The 20,554-nt window shown below is 27.9% G+C and overlaps 1 protein-coding gene across 1 annotated transcript; it reads right to left on the reverse strand.

Moving 5' to 3' along the window:
* Positions 1-775: 775 nt before the first annotated feature.
* LOC107453807 (myophilin) lies at positions 776-11,628 on the reverse strand. The gene is made up of 6 exons (XM_016070765.2): positions 11,378-11,628; positions 6,724-6,878; positions 5,691-5,757; positions 4,613-4,717; positions 4,496-4,528; positions 776-1,655 (listed from the first exon to the last, which is right to left on the reverse strand). Exons 1-6 carry the CDS (start codon positions 11,426-11,428, stop codon positions 1,461-1,463), a joined length of 606 nt encoding a protein of 201 aa, XP_015926251.1. The 5' UTR covers positions 11,429-11,628; the 3' UTR covers positions 776-1,460.
* Between the last annotated feature and the right edge of the window lie 8,926 nt (positions 11,629-20,554).

Raw genomic sequence — 20,554 nt, forward strand, 5'->3', positions numbered from 1 at the left:
CCTTAGCAAGAATCATGCTCTTTTGCTTACAACTCTGGGCAAAAAAAAAACTCAGTTCTATTATTTTTGTTTAATTACCCCCTCCTTGAGGATTTCCTCGAAAATATGTATACTCAATATGTTATTCAGCATAAATGCAGGTATATGCTTGTCTTAATATTAGATTCAGTCATTCATTAGTTGAACGTATTCCGTAGTTCAACTTCCTATTTTTAATGTAATGTAATCTGATTGAAGAACAAAAATAAGTCTGTATCAAAATAATTTTATTTGAAAACTTTTATATCTTCCCAATTTTTTTGTAAAATAAAAATAACACTGAAAGCTTTTAATTTTAAAAGTTTTTCTTTCAGAGCAAAAATATAATTGGAATCAAAATCATTTGTTCAGTTAATAAAAAATATTATATTCACACTTCAATTATCTATTATATGGTAAGTACACTTAAAGATTATTTGCAATCTGTTGAGAATAATAAAAGAACTGTAATTCATATACAATTATGGTTCAGGTTCTTTTTTTTATCCACAAGAAAGATGTTTAAAATTTTCTTTTAATTTCAGACTCAAGAGAATGTTCTTGTTCCTCTAAAATATTCTTTGGGAAATATTTTCTCCTCACATCTCTAATCATGTGTCGACCTTGTGTATGTAAATGAATGTTTGTTTTCATTCATTAAGGAATCAGAAAATTTACTTAAAAACAAAGATCTTAAAATTATTACAACAGTGTTCAGTGGGCATGAATTTTTTTGAATGCTAAAAAAGCTACTAAGCAATTCACAAGAAATTTATTAATCAAAAATATTTGGCAACATTCATAATGTACTAATATTATTTTTACACATAGAAGTAAGTCAGTACGAAGGTTGATAAGAAAAATTTACTCTTTTTCACCAATTCAAAATTTTATTTCAAGATTTCTTTTTTTTTTTTAGTTAACACTAAAAAAATTAAAGCTATCGATATACTAATAAGCTCGAAAAACATTTTTGATTCTCAATTGCTTTATATATAAATGCTATAATATCACAATCTTGAAAATATCTTTTAATTATTAAAAAAAGCAGATCACATAAAATGGCAACATCACAAAATTTATACAAATTGTGTATCAAAATAAAAAATATATCCACGTTTCTGACATGTTTAAAATGTGCGAGAATAAAACTTGAGACATATTTAAAAATCAGTCGAAAGGCACAATTAAGCTTTTAGAGCTTACAGGAACTATACATCAAATTCAATCACATAGTAAATTCATTCAAAATGAATTCTTGCATGCCACATGTCATGGAATTAAAATATATGAGTAATAACTTCAAGTAGCAACAAAATACATAAAAAAGCGAGTGAATATTCTCAAAATGACACAGTGAACAGAACAAAAATGTAAATGGGGACTATAGAATAATGCAATGCGATGTTAATTTACAAAATGCTCTTAAAAGTTTCTTCCACTCATTTACCATCAGGTAAAATCTGCCTTGGAGCACCATATGGAGTCATGCCTCTCTGTGAAGCTCCTTGATTGGTACCAGATTGCAATCCTATTATTGTCTTCCCTAATTCTAATTTCTCTTTTGAAAATGCTCTTTTGTTTTCATCAGCAACTTTAACTCCTATTGTTGGTCCATCATACTGTTTTTTCTTAGCCTGCAAGAAAATTGAGAATAAAATTCACTGGTATATTAATTTAAAAAATCAAATGAAAATTCCATCAAATTATATTATTTATAAAAGTATAATCAACAAAAACATGAACAAGATTATTATTGATCACACTGAATTTATAAAGGTATGTAAAGAATTAACAAACTAAGAAAACATTAATAAATTAGAGAATGGACCCTATTCAATTATTAAAATTTGTAACTTGATTTGGTGTTTCTTAAAAAAGTCAAAAATAAATTATTATATGGTCCCTACATTCATATTTAACAAATCTGATATTATTAAATTTTAGTTCAATTGTTTTACTTGTTGAATTAAACTTATTTTGCAATGATATTTTTTACAGCATTTGTTAAATGTTAAAATAGGGAAAGGTCCCTCACTTCATAATCTTTTTTAAATCTTTCCTTCAAATATTATTGTTTTTTTTTTTTTTTTTTTTTTATTTTTTTTTTTTTTTTTTTTTTTTCTTCATTAAATAATTCAAGAGCATTGAAAATTTTAAACGCAATAATACAACAGTAAAAGTAGTCAAAAGTAATAAGTAAAAAAATAATCTACAATAGAAAGATCAATAAATTTTAACCTACGATTTAAAATCTCAATTCTTATATTTATTAAATTAAATGAATAAAAGAGAGAAAGAAGTTTTGAGATGATGAAGTTCGGTGATTGTAGATTGCTTTGGATCCACATGAAAATACATAATTAGTGAATAATCCCCAAGTTATGTTCAAGGATTATGGTACAGATATATAAATTGAACTGAACGAGAGCATCAGTGTTTTGTCAGTGAGGAAGATAATGGCGCTTCACCAGTAGTGAAATTAACAAGAGAAATAAAATATTCTTTCCTATCAGAGAAAAAATTTTGGCAATGCCAAACCTGACCAAATACCAAACCTGAAATTGCGAATCTCTCACAAAATGCAGCAGAGCTGCACATAAGAGTGCAAGATTCCTGCCAAACAAAATCAGCGCAGTGTATGAACATGCGAACCCGCAACATAAAAAATGATTTCATCAAACATGTAAAATGACTGCCGCTTTCATAGCCTACGGACAGACAGCACACTGAGAGATTATGGCGAATGAATTGTAAAAACATTGAATGGAACAATGTGAAAACCATGCTATGTGACAAAAATAGACATAGTAAAAAAAAAAAATCTTATTATGGAAGATGGAAAATTTAAGAACTTTTTAAAAACATCCAACAAAAAAAGCACCTTTAAGGAATTTTGAAAAATGGAAATAAAAAATAAGCACTTTTTTAAAAACAATACACAGCACAACCTGATTACATATAAATAAAAAATTTAAAAGAAAACAGTTTAAATTTAGACATAATGTGTATACAAGTTAAAATAAAAATGAAGAAAAAAATGTTTCTTTAACACATAATTAGACAAATTTTTAGATTGTTCATATACAGTAGAACTTTAATTTAAAGCCATCTATCTGTGTACAACGACTTCCCACTTTGAGCATTTTTTCCCCTTGGTCCCCATAAATTTTCAACAACAACAATGTATAAAAATCATAATATTTAGAGCATCCTCTAATATGAATTCCCTGAAATAACGACATTCTGAGTCATCTTAAATTGGACTTTTAGTTGATAATTTTTATGCAATGTCAAACAGGCACGGAAGATTCCTTAATGATTTCAGGACAGGTCAAATCTGATCCAGGAAAATTCTAAAATTATTCAGAACAGAATGCTGAGCCTAACATCGACTTTAAAAAACATTTGCTGTGTCATAACAACCTTACGACTTGTGAATCAGAGGCATTTTCAATAGCTGAAATTATGGGGTCTAGTAGTGAAGAAGACAATCTTCACATCCGCCACCAATATTTAATGAAGCAGCAGTTATGGTGGAGGAATTGAAAAATAAAAAGAAATAGATACTGCAGAATTATTGAAAATTCAATTTGTACTTTAAGACAAAAAAAGGGTAACCAAGTAAAAATGTCAGGTTCTTTTTCGATTAAAATGAAAAAATTTTCTTCTTCATTAAGAAAAAAGAAGAGAATGTTTCCTGGCTCCTACCCCCCAAACATCACCGGTACCAGAGCAACCGTCCAGGAGGTGCACTCAACATTCAGTGCAACCGCAAGGATCAGGCGGCGCTTACCAGCGGCCACCTTAAGTCTCTCTCTTTCGAGGGTAGTGTTAAAATTTTCCCAAACTGGCCCAGGCTCCACAACATGCAGGCTTCTCCCCAACATATCCTGGACTGGACAAGAGGGACATTCTAGAAAACCCATTTTTGGTGGCCAACTTCCTCCGCGTCACGAATTTCATGGACATTGTTTAGCCCTGCTAATTTTGGGGATTAGGAAGAAGAAGACATTTTAGTTTCAGATTATATTTATGTACCAAGGGTCTGTCTAGGTTTTTCAGAGAGGTACCTATTTTGTGAAAATTTAGACATAATTTGAGAAAAATTAAAAATTATATTGAAAAATCAATACAAAAATATGGATTTATCGTTTCTTAAGGGATACAAAAATAAAATTTTAAGAAAAAGTAATTTGTGAAACTACCGTTTTTCCTAAAATTGAATTTGTGAAGGTACCGCTAAATGGTAGTAAATTCGGCCTGGACAGACCCCTGTGTACTGAACAAAATATAATTACATTTGTATGCATTTAAATTTTACTTTTTAGGGGAATTTTCACCTTCCCAATATAGAGATGCTGTTATTTATGATGTTTTTCTCTAGTCTCACCAGCATTGTTAAATTGAGGTTCTACTGTATATATAAATATATATATAGATAGATATATAAACTTAATAAAAAAGCTCAACATACTAATCCTCCTAAAGCAAAAAGGCAATTCACAACCTGTAATGAAAACACATAATGCAATGAGTAAAATTAATATCTTTCATTCAGTTTAACTTAAATTACAAAATTAAAGATACTCACAGTATATAAATTTTTTTTCTCATATAAATCATTTACTTGAAATAAATCGTGTCTTTTTAAACCATATGACTCACAACCTTTTAGGAACATTTCCAAATTTTCTCTCTGAAAATAAATGAGAATTATTTATTTTCAATTCAACAGTCTACCTATATATTAGATTCACAGTTTTGAAAACAAGTGGTAGTTCTTTTTCTTTAGTTATTTAATAAACACATAAAATAGGCAAAAATAAATCTGTCCACCTCTTTGTTAGAGTAAATATTGTAAAGTGGTTTATTTTTATACATATTTATTTTTATACTATTTTTATACACTGATTATAATACACACTGAGCTTAAGATAAAAAATTTAGATATCTTTTCCTGGACAACTCTATTAACAACAACCGACTGAAATAAAAAAAGATTTACCGGTGAAAAAACTTCCTTCACAACTAAAAATAGAGAAATCTTTAATTTGCTTTATAACAGAAGTTTTTAAGAGTTGACACACAGGAAGTTTTATAACATAGTATAGTAGGTTGTTGACTAAGCTTTGTGAATTCTGTAAGCAGTTTCGCTGATGCGGCTATGAAAGTGAATTGTACTTTCATAGTTATTAAAGAGACAAACTTAAAAACTAAAAGGTAGCACATTAAAATATTTTCCTGATAATAATGGTTAACTAGAACTAATTTAAAAAGTCAAATAAACAATGCAAATACTCATTTCTACCAATATCACATGTTCAGCAAACATTGCTTGTTAACCTTTGTTGCTTCAAAGTACTTAATTAACAAACAGCAAAACCTGAAGAACCGAGCGAGGACACACCATTAGCAGGTCCTCAATTAATCTTCATAGGAAAATCAGGAGAAATTAAGAAAAGTGATTGCTAGCATCTTAAAGCTGACAAGTGACAACTTGCAAAAGAAATTTATAACAGAAAAGTGACAAATCTTAAAAAAGGTGATTAAATGTGGCAACTGCGTAAAAAAGGTAAGAAATTTGACTCATTCCTCTCCCTGAACTATATATATATATAGATAAAACAATCATAGATAAGGATAAAAAAAAAAAAGAACATGACACTTACTTCCTTAAAGGGAGTTTTCATTGTGTTTATTTTGCTAACTGCTCCAGGGCAAAGCTTATTGATCAATCTGAAAAGTTAAATATAATTATTAATATTATTGGTAGTAGAACATCTGCTCCTGCACCACACAGCGCAAGGTCAGGAAAACTGAGATGGGCACAGTTGGCCCTCTATGGGCTGTCGAGCCTCCGAGTTTAGTTTAATAGTTGAGTATAAATTTTATTATTTTAATAAAAATTAAAAATAATAAAAAGTAAAATTATTAAGCATATCAAACCAGATTTTGAGACATTGGAAACAAAATGATATTTTTGCACAGAAAAGAATATAACTACAACATAATATCTAAAAAATATTTTATTAGCATCTCATATTCGACATCTCAGATATATATAGTGAAACCCCCAGGAAAGACCACCTCTATTTACGACCACAAAAAGGCACAAAATTTTTCCAATGATTTTGCGTTAAAAAGAACTTTTAGGAAAGACCATGAAACCTCTCCCAATGACCAGGCAAACATCTGCACCAAATGCGGAAAAGGTCAAATAATGAATGTTACGTAGTATAAAGAAATTTTTGGTGACCAAAACCATAAATGGATGCAGAAAAATTTAAACATATTTATGGCAAAAAAAAAAATTATAAAAATATATTTTAAAAATAGGGTTGTCTCATAAGGTTTAAATTATTCTTATATCATCCACATAGCATTAAAAATCATTAAATTAAGAAAAATATCAAGAATATTCTCATACTATCAACACTTCAAATTTGTATACAGTTAAATTAGTATATTTATATACAAATTTGCAGACTAAAATACAGTATTAATATATGTAAGAATAAGTTCAGTCATTGAAATTCTGAGAATATCATTCCACAGAATTTGTTCCATTGTCTGGAAGGTATGCCAAAATTGTGTCCAGGTACTTTTCTAGATTTTACATATAAAAGCTAACTTGAGGAAAAATAAGAATGATAGTTAGATTATGAAATTTTTGCTTTTAGGATACAAATAGAACTTTCTTACGTGCACAATGCTGTACCGTCTTTTAATACATTGGCAAAATCTAATTGATTTTTTACAAATCCTTCATCATTTGGTGGATCCAAATTTAATTTGGTTACATCCTTTATCCAATCTAATGCAATGAGAGCTTGATTTAAGTCAAATTTTGCTTGAGCCTAAAATAAGTAACTACAGTCAATTAACGAACATATAAAATAAATAATAATCAGTTAACAATGCTGCAAAAAGAATTTTGCAGTAATGCTAATGTTGAAAATGAAAAAATATTTACTTATGTTAACAAAGATAAAGATGCTTAATTTGAATCAAATTCACTTTCTGTATAGGTATAGATTTATGATATTCCACCAAATAGACAAAAACTAGGTTTGACTGGTTTACACTAAACATTTTTTTTTTTTTTTTTAAATGCAGCCCCTTTTTCTTTTCTTTAAATAATCTTTTTAAAAATTACATTCAGTATTTTTTATTTACATAAATAGCTTTATTTGGAACAGAATTAAATGAAAAATATATTAAATTTTCTCAAAAAAAAGTTTCTAAGTTTATGTTTAAATACTAATTAGAATCTGTATTTCTTTAAATAAACATAATATATAATTTTTAAATATATAGATATAACTTTCCAACAAAAATATCCATAAAAAATAAATTAATGTGAGCAAAATATTCTAAAAATACTTAAAATAAAATACAACATAACCAAATTCATTTTCGGATTATTTTTTAAAATTATTTAATGTAAATGGTTATATCCTTTATTTGAAATGAAATTATTGAATAAATGAAATAAAAAGCTAGAGAAACCTTTTTTAATTAATCTTTTAGGATACATTATTCTTGTTACAATAAAAAACAAAAATGGAAACAATGTTCTTGTCTAAGTTCTATAAGTTTCTTTTTGATTTATAATTAGAACTTTTTCTGTTATCAGTGTAAACTAATTTGTATGTTATGTATTGTGATTTTACTTGCATTTTTGTAATATTTTCAAATTACATATTTTGTATTATTAAAAGAAGAAATTCTGACAAAGAATATGCAGAATTTATTTACAATGTTTTCATTGCATATTTTGTTTTATTTAATGCTGCATTATGCTAATAAGAAAATTATTTAATGTAATTATTGATTAAATGAAATAAAAAGTTAGAGAAACCTTTTTTAATTAATCTTTTAAGATACTTAATGCTTGCTACAATGAAAAACAAAAATGGAAACAAAGTTCTTGTCTAAATTCTATACTTTACTTTTTGATTTATAATTATAATTTTTTCTGTTATCAGTGTAAACTAATTTGTATGTTACGCATTATGATTTTACTTGCATTTTTGGAATATGCATTTTTGCATTTTCCAAATGCATTTTGGAAATGCATTTTTGAATTGCTTCTTTTAATAATATAAAAAATTACATTTTATTAAAAGAAGCAATTCTAACAAAGAATATGCAGAATTTATTTACACTGTTTTCATTGCATGTTTCATTTTATTTTATGCTGCATTATGTTAATAATGCAGCAAATTAAAAACCTTTTAGTGGGCTTATTAAAAAAAAAAAAAACAGGACATTTTTTTTTATGCAGTGTACTTGTACCAGATTATTTTTTATAAAGGACAAACAACAAACTAAACAACTACCTACAAGTAAAATTTGTTCTACTTAAGTAAATAAAAGCGAAATTAAACACAGAGCTATAAGCGATAAGCAGAGAGCTCGCCGCACTAACTATACTCAATACTAAAAGCGAAATTTGCTATAAAAAAAATAATAAAATATACTAATTTTAATTCTTGAGTTAGGGTGACCCGGGGTAATTCACGATCACTCTGTTTCTGGGGTAAATAATGATCACCTAAGTTTTATTTGAAAAAAATTATTTTTTTTAAAATTTGAGACTTGGACAAGAATGCTTGTACACTTTACTAAAGTATAACTACATTTACTTAATAATAGTTTTTTTGTTTAATATAACAAAATAAGTATATTTTAAACTGCTTTCTGTATTTTCCTTTTCAAAGATAGGTTTCAAAATCTGCACATTTCTGCAAAGATCCCCTTCCTTCTCTTAATAATAAATATTTTGAGTTACTTTCTTTTTCTTTGATATGAAAATTGTGTAATCTTTTGTTTAATTGTTTCACATTTACTGTAAACATTATAATTGATTATGGGAAACTATATCAAATGTTGCCCCCTACAGATGGGGTAATTATTGATCACTGGGGTAATTCCTGATCATTGTCATTTCTTTTTATAAATAGTATTAAAAATAGCTAATAAATAGCTGGTTGTCTTTTCTTAAATAGCAGTTCATATTTATTAAGTGGAACAACTATAAAATATATTTTAATTGTAATCACAAAATTTGTTTTTAACTGAATACAAGACAAATGTGTTCTGATTTGCACCATTTCTGGTTTGTCTTACCTTGCTTCTATCTTAATTTTATGTGTGTACATTGTTAGAATAATTTTTAAGTTTATAAATTAGCTGAATATAAATATGGTGAGAAATTATAAGCCCAAAAAGGAAACTAAGCCTCTAGAAAGCAAGATTAGTGAATTTTTTTTAATGATTGAAAATGAAAATTTCAGTGTGAGAGCTGTTGCGTACCTTACTTAACTTTACACTCTCACTTAATGAAGTTACAAAATCCAGCAAAAGAAACCCATGTGTGAACTCTTTCTTATGTTTCAGCAGAACATGAGAATGAGTTGGCTGCTTGCCTAAAATGTATGACACGATGCAAAGATTTTTGGAAAATTTAAAGTGTTAATCTTTATTCTTGCTTTTTAAATAAATCATTTTATTAGCTCCTTAAACATATCTTTTTGATTTATTTGATTGATCTTGATGCCTTATTTGTTAATTACCATTGTATAATTATTTTTAAACAGCTCCTTTACTATAAAAACTGGTGATCAGTAATTACCCCAGAAGTGATCAAGAGAAGGGGTAATTCCTGATCACTAAAAATTTAAAATCTTTTAAATTCTAATTAGATTTTCAAACAAAAGAAGATAGCATAGGACTCATCTCATATAGCCTCAAACTTCCAGTAAATATTAAAATTCTATCTTGAATAGTTTTTTCACAAAATAGATGTTTGCATTTTTTGATCAGGAATTACCCCAGGTCACCCTACTTTATACATTTAAAAAAAAGTTTTAACAATTTTTCTAGTAGAATTCTATTAATAAAGCACTGAGCAACTCATAACAGTTTAAAATTAACGCTTGGGAAATTTTAATTGTAGGTGCTGTTCATTAAAAAAATAATTATCAATTAATTAATATTCCCTCATACCAATATTTATCTGAAATAGAATTCATGACTTCTTTATCAAATAATTTAAAGTGTTGTTTCAAGAATAATAATTTTGAAATGAAAACACACTGAACGTCTTAGCTTTTGTGTTCAAAAGTAATTTTCTAGATGAACTACGAATAAGAATTAAAAAGATATTAGATCAAAAATCCAAATATTTGTTTACTCAAACTCATTATTTTAAGAACTGCATTACTGAAATAGGATACAATTAATCTATAAAATAAGTCATTAAAGAATATTAAATTTACACAAATAATGATTATAATAAATAATTAAATAAATGGTAAATAATACCATTAATTATTATAATCATTTAATAATAAATAATGGTATTTATTTAATTAAGCAATATAAGAAAAAGTTTTCAGAAACTTTTTGTAGTAATATTGATTACTTCAAAAAGGGAAAACTGCAATCTAGTAATAATAAAAGAAATAATGCCATTTAAAACATAGCAACAAGGAACTACTTGTATTGGTAAACAAGAAGCAGATTAATATTAATTGCAACTACATTATCAAATTCTAAAAAATCAGCATAGTTTTAAGACTGATTGGAATAATTACTATTAGTCTATTCTAAAACAGGGACCTCACATTTTATAACATATTTCAATTTGTAAACATACATTGAAACAACAGATAATTAAAACATTCAATTTAATTTAAACCTGATTAACTGCTAAAAACTTATTCAAAAGAATAATAAAATGCACGTTTAATTTGATTCAAAAATATAGAAACTGATTAATATTTTTACAACTTATTTTCACAACTATTTAATAAATACTAAATATTTTAAAAAAAACAAAAGATCAAAAAATTTTAAAAAAACTACTTGAAATACTACTTTTATTCGTAATCGTATTATCTTATACGCTAAACTTATACCATAATCTTACACTTCTTATTAATACTTAAAATTTTTATTTTAAATGTTAACTAATTAATTTTAAGTTTAAAACACTAATCACAAGTTAGAAAGACCTAAAACAAAAATAAGTAAACATAAAATACTGGATTGGTAAAATAACAAATATTAAAAAAATGTTAACTATCGTATATTAAGGTTTATTTCGCAATCAAAACATTTTAAAAACTAAAGATAAAAGAGTAAAAGTTTTTTACAAAACAAACTGTCTTGTGAATAAATATATATTTCAACATTAAAAACCTAATGCAATGAGTTGCATTTAAAATTGCTAAATACTAGGTAAAACGTGATGAGATCTCAAATAAGTGTAAATGTTATAAAATAAGCTAGCCGACAACCACCTGTTAATACATGCTGCGAAGCACAATTTTTTTACTTTAAAATATACCTTAAGCATGCAGTCTCTACTTAATCCATATGCCGGTCCTTGATACGCCATAATTCATCAGAATTTCTACGATTTTATATTAATTACTAAAACTGGAAAAATAAATAAATAATCTAATTAAATCTACGGATTAAAACACACACAACGAGACAAACACACTCGCACTTCGCAGTCAGCGCCGAAATATTCCCAGCATTCCCTCTTCCAACTGCGGGAGTGGCATGAATTCGAAAATAAAAGCAGAGGGCGATACTGTGCTAATGAAATGAAAAAGAAGAAAAAAAATGAGAAATATTCTTCCGCGTTTGAATGTTTTTTGCTCATTTGATTTAAGAAATAATTTTAATATTTTTTAGATAAAAAAATTTTCGCAATTTCTTTTACTTATTTCTTTAAGAAGAAAACTTTACTTGTAGTTATTTTTCGATCATACTTTTTAAATTTCAAGGAATATTTTTTATCGTTTGCTTTTTTTAATTTTTTATACATTTATCCATTGAATATTAAACATTTTTGCAAAATTTTCTGCAATTAAATTAATTTAAAAAACAGTCAATTTGATTCGAAAGTTGTGCTTGTGAACATTCGAAACAATAGTTTCAATAAAAAAAAAAAAATGGAACATAATGTTGTTTTTAAAATCTAAGACCCGTAAAGAGATTATTACTATATACACCACGCATGTCTCCACAATTAAATTAAAATTAAAGCAAAATGTAAACGATACAAAAAAATAAAATTCAAAAGTCGCAATATATGATATGATGATTTGCATTTTTTTGATAATATAATTTTAGTTAAGATAAATTTTCAATTCATAAATTTTGAGACTCAGGAAGGTAAATTGATTATAATTAAACTAAAAATGATTTATTCTCTTGAACTCGTTTTTTTTTTTCTTTTCCAAATATCAATTTGAGAGCCTTAATAAGCATACTTTACTTACTTTTTTGACAATTATAGATGTACCAATCTCCATAATTGTTTTTCATTCATCTTCTTTATTTATTTTTTTTATTCAATGTTTTCTGAAAATAACAAAGAACAAAATATATAATTATTTTAGTTTTATGTAAGAGCATTTGTCAATACGTGAATCGCAATATACCTGATTACTTGAATTTGAAAAATAATCACCGATACTTAAAAAAAAATTAATCTAAGAAGTACAGATTGTGCAATTTAATAAAGAAAAATAAATGAGTAGTAATTTTGCTTGTTCAAGAGAATTTTAGCAATTCAAGTAGGAAAGCGTCTTTATTGATCTTATATCGAGTTTTTTTTTTTTTTTTTCACTAATTTCACTACTAATGTTAAGATGTCTCGCAACATAGAAATAAGACATAAATAAAACCTTAATAATTAAAATAAAAATGAGAATATAAATGTGTTCAAACACACATTTATATTTTCATTTTTATTTTAATTATTAAGGTTTTATTTATGTCTTATTTCTATTTCATATAAAACAAATTTGGTTTCAGCTGCCTTGTGCGCTTTTCCAATTTGACTTAATGATTTAATGTTTCAATGTGTTTATTTACCTCTTATGTATCAATATTGACTAAGTAAATTGAATTGATTTTATGATTAGATGTCTCGCAACATGTAATCTCTCGTTTTTACCTTTTTTATTGTCATCAATTCAAGCGTGTGCTTATATAATGAAGATCCAGGGAGAGAAAAATAAATTTCTCTACATCAATGGATAAATAGTCAGTTTTTAAAACGAGGTAACAAAAAATTTTCTGAAAAAAACACCTACAATTGTAAAAACTTTCGAAAAAAATTTGAATTTTAAAGAAAAAAATTCAGACAAATTCATTAAAAAATGGCTCATTCAGCATGTCAAATTTCAACTCCGTAGTTGCATTTCAGCGGGTAGACTTAATCTTTTCAATTTACATAAACGCCACGATTTACAAACGCGTGATATCGTTTTAAGTTGGCTCATATCTTTAATTGAAAAGTGACCTAGGTAACCAAGAATGACGATATAAACTTAAAAAAATATCTATTAATATTTTTTTTAAAAAATAATATTAAAAAAAAAAAAATGCGAGACCACATGCATGGCAGCAAAAAATAAAATTTTTGCTAATAAAAAATATTTTAAAAACAATATACACAATAAACATATTGTTTACAATAATTATGTATAGTACGAGCTTTACAATGTTAAATGAATATTACAATGTTATCACTGTTGCAATATTGCTTTTTTGGTGCAATTAATATTGTTTTTGGTGCTTTTGTAGAGTACAATTGTAACACATTAAACTTTAAAAAAAAAAAAAATATTCACTATTTGCGAGGAGAATGTTTTCCTTTTATCTTAGAATTTCATAAATACGAAATAAAGCAAGTTTGAGAACCATTTTTTATTGAAGCAGTTACCCTTTATCCTTCTAATTTTTTTAAAAAAGTTAACGCCATATTTAAGAAGGTTGAAATAGTGATATAGTGAGAAATAAATTGGGAGCACAAATCTTTTAATTTGGATTTTTTTATTGAAATAGCAGAGAGGTTAAAAACAAATCTGTTTGGGAAAGTAATTTTATTTTATAACCGTCGTTGAACAGCCGACTCATTTTTGGGTTCACGACAACTAATGTTCAACTCCGTAGCCTTGTAATTTTGAACCCAATCCAAAAGATAAGGGAGCTCCTGGATCAAGTATTGAGAGAAATTTTGCCTTCATGAGGGACTTTTTGATGGAACTAACCAGCATTTGCGTTACATGCAGCGGAAAACCATGAAAACCTTCCACGGTTAGCCCGATGGCAAGGGGTCTCTAACTCATGATCCGTTTACCACTGAGGATATTTTATGTCAGCACTGCGGTTATGTGAGCCGGGTGCGGAATTCGTATCGTCCATCCATCCCTGGGATTCGAACCCGGTTCGCGTATTTGGAAGGCGAACGCTCTATCCTATGAGCAACTACGGCTCTGGAAGAGTGATAGTTAGTTTTATTTGACTTAAAATCATCAAAACATTTTTCAAAAAAAGGTCCAAAATTAAATTTAAGAATAAAAGTCGCTGACTTGCAGTTTAGGTTATTTCCTTCTCACTTTTACTTTGCTCTATAAAACAAAACAAAGCAAAAAATAAAAAACGATCACATTAATCAATCAAAATCGGAATTAAGGAAATTTATTTTCCCTCGGGATATTTGCTAGACTTTTTATAACTTCATATTTTTACTATAGCACCTATATTGACAGTTATGATTTCTAAGACGCTTTTATTTCCTTTTTTGACAAAAGAATAATAAATTTCTATTTCGTTGTTTTTAATTTCTTTAGTTTTGTCTTCATGTTATTTATGTAAAAAAGTAAAGTTTCTTCGTGACAATTATTAACTTTTCGTACTTTAAAGTCCTGCACAATGGGGGTACGGGGACATTACGCATAATAAAACATTTATTGAGGATAAAAAAAAAAGCAAAAAGTCTAGTCAAAACATTTTATAAATTTTTATAAAAGCAACTCGTTGCGATTTATTGGGATCATCTACGTTAATCCCAATAAATCGCTAAATGATGCTTTTGGGACAAGGCAGAACCTAGCGGTCAAGGTAGAGTCACTTAGCCCACAAAGCTGATCGAGGCTTGGAAGCAGGACAATTATAAATATTTATTCTTTATCCATTTCCCTGGCGCAGACGATAAAATCGCAAATGAAAAAACAGTAGTTTCAACTTTTTTCAAAAAAGATTTTATCCTAAATTTTATTTGATTAAATAAAAAATGAAAACATAAATAAATAAATAAAATAGCTGTATCTATTTGTATTGGTGAAATGAATAAATATCAAACATTTTTATTTCCTTAACTTCATCATAATTCTAGAACTAACTGCGCGAATCAATTTAAAAAAAAGCAAAGTCGCTTTTTTACAACGTTTTAAGTTACAACGTTTCAACGTTTTTTTCGCGTTCGAGGGGGGTTATCGGGTATCTCCTTCTAATATTGTATATACATATATACACACACAGTTTACTCGTATATTACACACGTATATTATTAAATATGTATGCAATGATAGTTGACTATAAGTCTAAATGTAACAATGATAATTTTGTTTTTATAAGTAAGACAAGAACAATTAGGCATCAAATAGTAAAGAATTGGTTTACAATAAATTATATTATTACGTAAAAAATCTATTTTAAAGCACGAAAATGGTTTCTGCTTTTAAATCTCTGTATATTATCCTTGTATCCCCAGTTCATACAATAATGTTTTTGAATTATAAACTGAACAACATTATTAATAACTGATTTAAAAATCAGAGAATGTTTCAAATATATAATTTTTTGTTTATGTTAATTGAATATAATTTAATTAAATGAATTATTTTTCGAAATTTATCAGATAGTAATTGAAATTACACTTATGATAATCGTATACACATTATGATAGTTTTTACGAAAAAAATAAAATACTGAAATTAGCACTTTTTCAGGCTTCGAGATAAAGAAAATATTTCGTACGCAAATATCATAATTCGAACCAATCTTATGAAATAGGATAGCTCAGATAAGTTCCAAGAGAATGAATGAATAAAAAAATATAATAATAAATGAAAAAAATAATAAATAAATAAATGTTTCGAAAAACGTGACTAACTTCTACCCTTAACCCTGCTCTAGAATAAATAATTGTACTCCACCATGTCAACTGCGAACGCAAACAATTTTTTTCTTTTTTCTTCTTGATTGACGTGAGCTTTCTTTCCTGTCATAAGTGTGTCAGAAATTATCGTTTGATTTATTTAATGTTGGAATCCAATTAACTAAAATGGAAATGCTTAGTCGTTTATTTCTCAAACTTCTACATTTAATCTTTTAACGTTTAATATTCTGAATTTGTCTCATTATTGAATTTAATGATGTCTATACCTCTTAGCATTTTTTAAGCTATTCAATGTAAACTTTTTTTTTTAATTCCTAGAATAATCACAGGCATACTTGAGTTTCAGTTTAAGCACGTTTGAGTATTTATTATATTATTGCTATTTAAGAAGAAACACTTTTATAGGAATTATCATGGACATGCGTAAGGAAATATTTTTCTCTGAATCATAGGCATCGCAGGGGCCCAATTTTTGAAGGGGGGGGGTCTAATTAAATTAAACAAACTCATAGTTTTCTAAGTTTCAAATTTAAAGAAAATAAATTATAATAATAAACATGCTTAATACCTGTAGAAGATTAATAAATTTTATATCTTTCTTCTTTTTAACTTTAAGGAATTTAAATCAGATGACAATTTTGAATCAATTGGTGTGCTCCGCTTGCCACCTGTAACAATAAGTAAAAAATAATTCATATTCTCTTGCATATAAATCTATTCCAAGATCTTGTTTTCTTTTCTTTTTTTTTCTTTTATAATGACCTCCATAAACAAAAGATAACATCAGCTCATTAGCGATCGTTTATCGTTAATCCGTTAACATCTTTTCTTCGTCAACTAAAAAAGAAATAAATTATCTTATGCTGAAAAGATTGCAATAATTGCAGAACTGCTGGGGGGGGGGGAAATCAAGTTTATATTTATTTGATGGAAAAGGAATATATATCTATATATTTCTTAATTAGTTCTGATAAGTAATCTATTAATATTTTTTTATTGTTGGAAAATCACAATTATTTTTCTGTATTAAAAATAAGTTATACTTCAATGTTTTGCAGCTTATAAATTTCACTTTAATTAATGAGGCTTCGTCTTTAACTTTTAACTCTAGCGACAATATTCAATATTATTTCATTTTATAACAGTCGTTGAACAGCCGACCCAATGCTTGGATTTACGATCTGCTAATGTTGAACTCCATAGCCTTGTAATTTTGAATCCAATCCAGAACACAAGGAAACTCCTGGATCAAGTATTAGGAAAAATTTTGCCTTCATGGAGGATTTTTTGATGGAACTAGCTAGCATGCATTTGCTTTACATGGAGAGGAAAACCACGAAATCCTTCCATAGTTAGCCTGACAGCAAGGGGACTCTTACCCATGATCCATATATCACTGAGGATATTATACGTCAACACTGTGGTCGTGTGAGCTAAATGATGGGATTCGAACATGGGTCATCTAGTTGGGAGACCTGCGCTCTATCCCTTGAGCCTTCATGGCTCTTGTAAAGTTATTGAAATCAATTATTGAAAATGAAATAAAAATATTAAAATTTTATCAATCATTGAAGAGTTTATTGATTGAGAATTATCAATTGATCGCAAAAGTTCATAGTCAAATTAAATTCATATGATATACAACAAATTTTCGTAGAATAAAAAGCATTTATTCATCAACAATGTATTTCCGTGATTTCCTTTTACTGTTTATCAACGCCATACTTATGTTTGAACTAGCTGTCTGCGGCCACCAGCTGGCTCGCCTACACGAACTCAACGCTTCGCGATTCCAAATCGTCTATCACCTGCACAAAAGCATCGCTTCGCGGGTCTACGCTTGTTCCTGCTACCAACGGCAGCATTGCTCTACATCCTCATCATTAGTATTTTAAGCCCAAAATGAAGGGGTAGAAACCGTCTACAAACTCGTCTGCGATGGTTAGTTGTTGTTCCCAAGCAACTCATTGCTTCCCGGTTTCACATAATGGTCCACCTACATGAATTCACCACCTCGTGATTTAGCTGCACAAAAGCCGGATTTGGCTATGCTGCGCCAAAGAAACTTATCGAAATAAAGTTTGTTTTTATTTTAGCTTTCCTATTTGTCTTATACGAAACACATGGTCTAAATTTGAGACTTCTACCTTGATAAAAACTCGTTATATAGAATTAACTAGACTAAACTCGTTATTTCGAATTATAGGGAAGTTACTCTTTAATTACTCCGATAATTAAATATGTAAATGAAACTTAGTTAGTTTTCCTATTTATCTCATAAATAACATAATTCAATTCAAATTTTAGCTTAACTTCATGGGAAGTGGGAGAATTTGTGATAAGTGAGTGAGGGCTTTGTCTTTTAAGTATAGAAACGTTACGTGCTGAAAATTCTTTATACAATCGTTTCCCTGCAGTATGGATACTCGAAAATATCCAGATGACATAAAGTTGAAACTTCAAATGGTTAACAAGAAACAGAAATGGTTAACAAGTAACGAAATACAAAATTAACTTACTCAGATTTATTACACTCTTACTAATCCGTAAATATATTATAATGTTCACTTGCTTTTTCTTGATCATATATTTCAATTTTTCTTTGGTATATTCAATATTCTATGACCGTAAGGGCTTGCCTTCTTTCATTAAAGAATTAAGCTTGCACATTATGAGGCGCATGATTAATGGATTTCAATGTGCATGATTAATTTGTAATTAATGCTAAAAAATTTAAATATTTTGATCTACCAATAAATGAATGCAAATGTTTTCAACCTCTGAGTTAATTTTTTTTTTCCTGAAGAACTACAGCTAATTTTTTATGGTTATTTTCCTACTAGACACAATATATCTTTTTTCAATCATCTTGAAATCATCTTTTCGTGGAAATATATGATGTTATGAGATCTAACTTAGTTGAAGAAAGAACTCACTGATTAATCCTGTGATAGTTCTCGTAAAACTGTTTCTGAAGATTGTTTTTCAATGACTTCTGCTTAGCCTTTCAAATAAAAACAATTTATCACCAAAAAGGAAAAAATAACAATAATAAAAAAATTAATAAAAATTGTCCCTCGCTAGGCAGTATTTATCTATCTGAGAATCAATTACCCATAATATTAACCGAAAGGCAAATATAGAGTTTGATCTGTCAGATATTAAGCTAAACTGAGAATTTCTTTGTTCCAACAGACACAAGTATCCTATGAAATCATAAAGAGTTACTTCGGATTTAACGAATATTTAACAGAGAATCAGTAGGTAGTGTAATTCAGATTCTTTCCCTTCCATTTTTTTATTTTTATACATTTTTATATTAAGTCAGTGTACGGTTTTTCGTACAATGGCTCATTCAATGGTTCGTATGACTCGTACGTATCGTACAATATGTTTTCGTTACTTTTTACGATTTAGTTCGTATCGTGGAAAGCAAATGTTCTACCAAATCAGATCTACCACTTATTGCTTCCTACTTCCGAATATACAATGTGTTCGCCAATTTCTTAGACTGGTAAGAGATAAGAGAGGGTTCGCCAGGGGAAAATAGTAATAATAATAATAAAATTGGGAACCCCCAACTTCATATTATGACGATCTTGACCGACACTAAATTCATAATCATTATTACCGATGGGGGGGGGGTGACATTTGTGAGGAAGGGGAGAGAGTGAGTGACGTCAAGCATTTTGATTGAAAAAAAAAACATATTAAATCAGCAGATTAAAAACATCTTCATAATTTACTTTTATATTATTTATTTTTATATTATTTATTTTTATATTATTTATTTTTGCATTATTTATGATTATATTTTTTCAACTTTCGTTCAATTTAATAAAAATGCTATTTTCTTCTGATGATTTTGTTTCGTATTTTACGTTATCTCTGTTTTTTGATTGTGTAAATAATTGTATATAAACTAACGCTACTGATGAAACTAGATGACAATTCTGTTAATTAAAACTAATATTAGAGTATTTTATTTTAATTTTGAAATTCAATCTATATAAGAGTTAAATTTAAAAGTAAAGTTGAAAAGTTAAATATAAATTGAGTAAGAGCATAAATTGTCCTTGTGAATGGTGAATGGCTGGGGTTCGATCCCCAGTGGTGGCTTGAAGTAAATATAGCTTCAGATGGATGGGTACCTGCTTGTCTAGGAAGTAAAGGCGGTCTGTGTGCAATGTTGATCACGTTGCCAAGAAATTGTGGATCCTTAATCTCCATGATCCACCCCCATCCTGGCCCACAACGGGCTGCCTCAAGAATGCTGTACTTCACTCAACTTTAAGAAATTAGTTGCGTTAAAATAAATATAAAATACAAGGCAAAATATATCAAATTCCATTTTAAATTCCAAAATACTGTTTTCAGTTGCTATTTGTTAATATTTAATAACTATTATGTATTGTACAAAAAAAGGGGGGAAAAACGCCCACTCTGAATAACTTTTGATCTAATGATCGGATCTTTACGTTCTAGAACTCAATCTTAATGATTTAAGGAGATGACACTAAATTTGTCAATTAATAAATG

Source organism: Parasteatoda tepidariorum, chromosome 7, assembly GCF_043381705.1.
Source record: "Parasteatoda tepidariorum isolate YZ-2023 chromosome 7, CAS_Ptep_4.0, whole genome shotgun sequence".
NCBI classification, from domain to species: domain Eukaryota; kingdom Metazoa; phylum Arthropoda; class Arachnida; order Araneae; family Theridiidae; genus Parasteatoda; species Parasteatoda tepidariorum.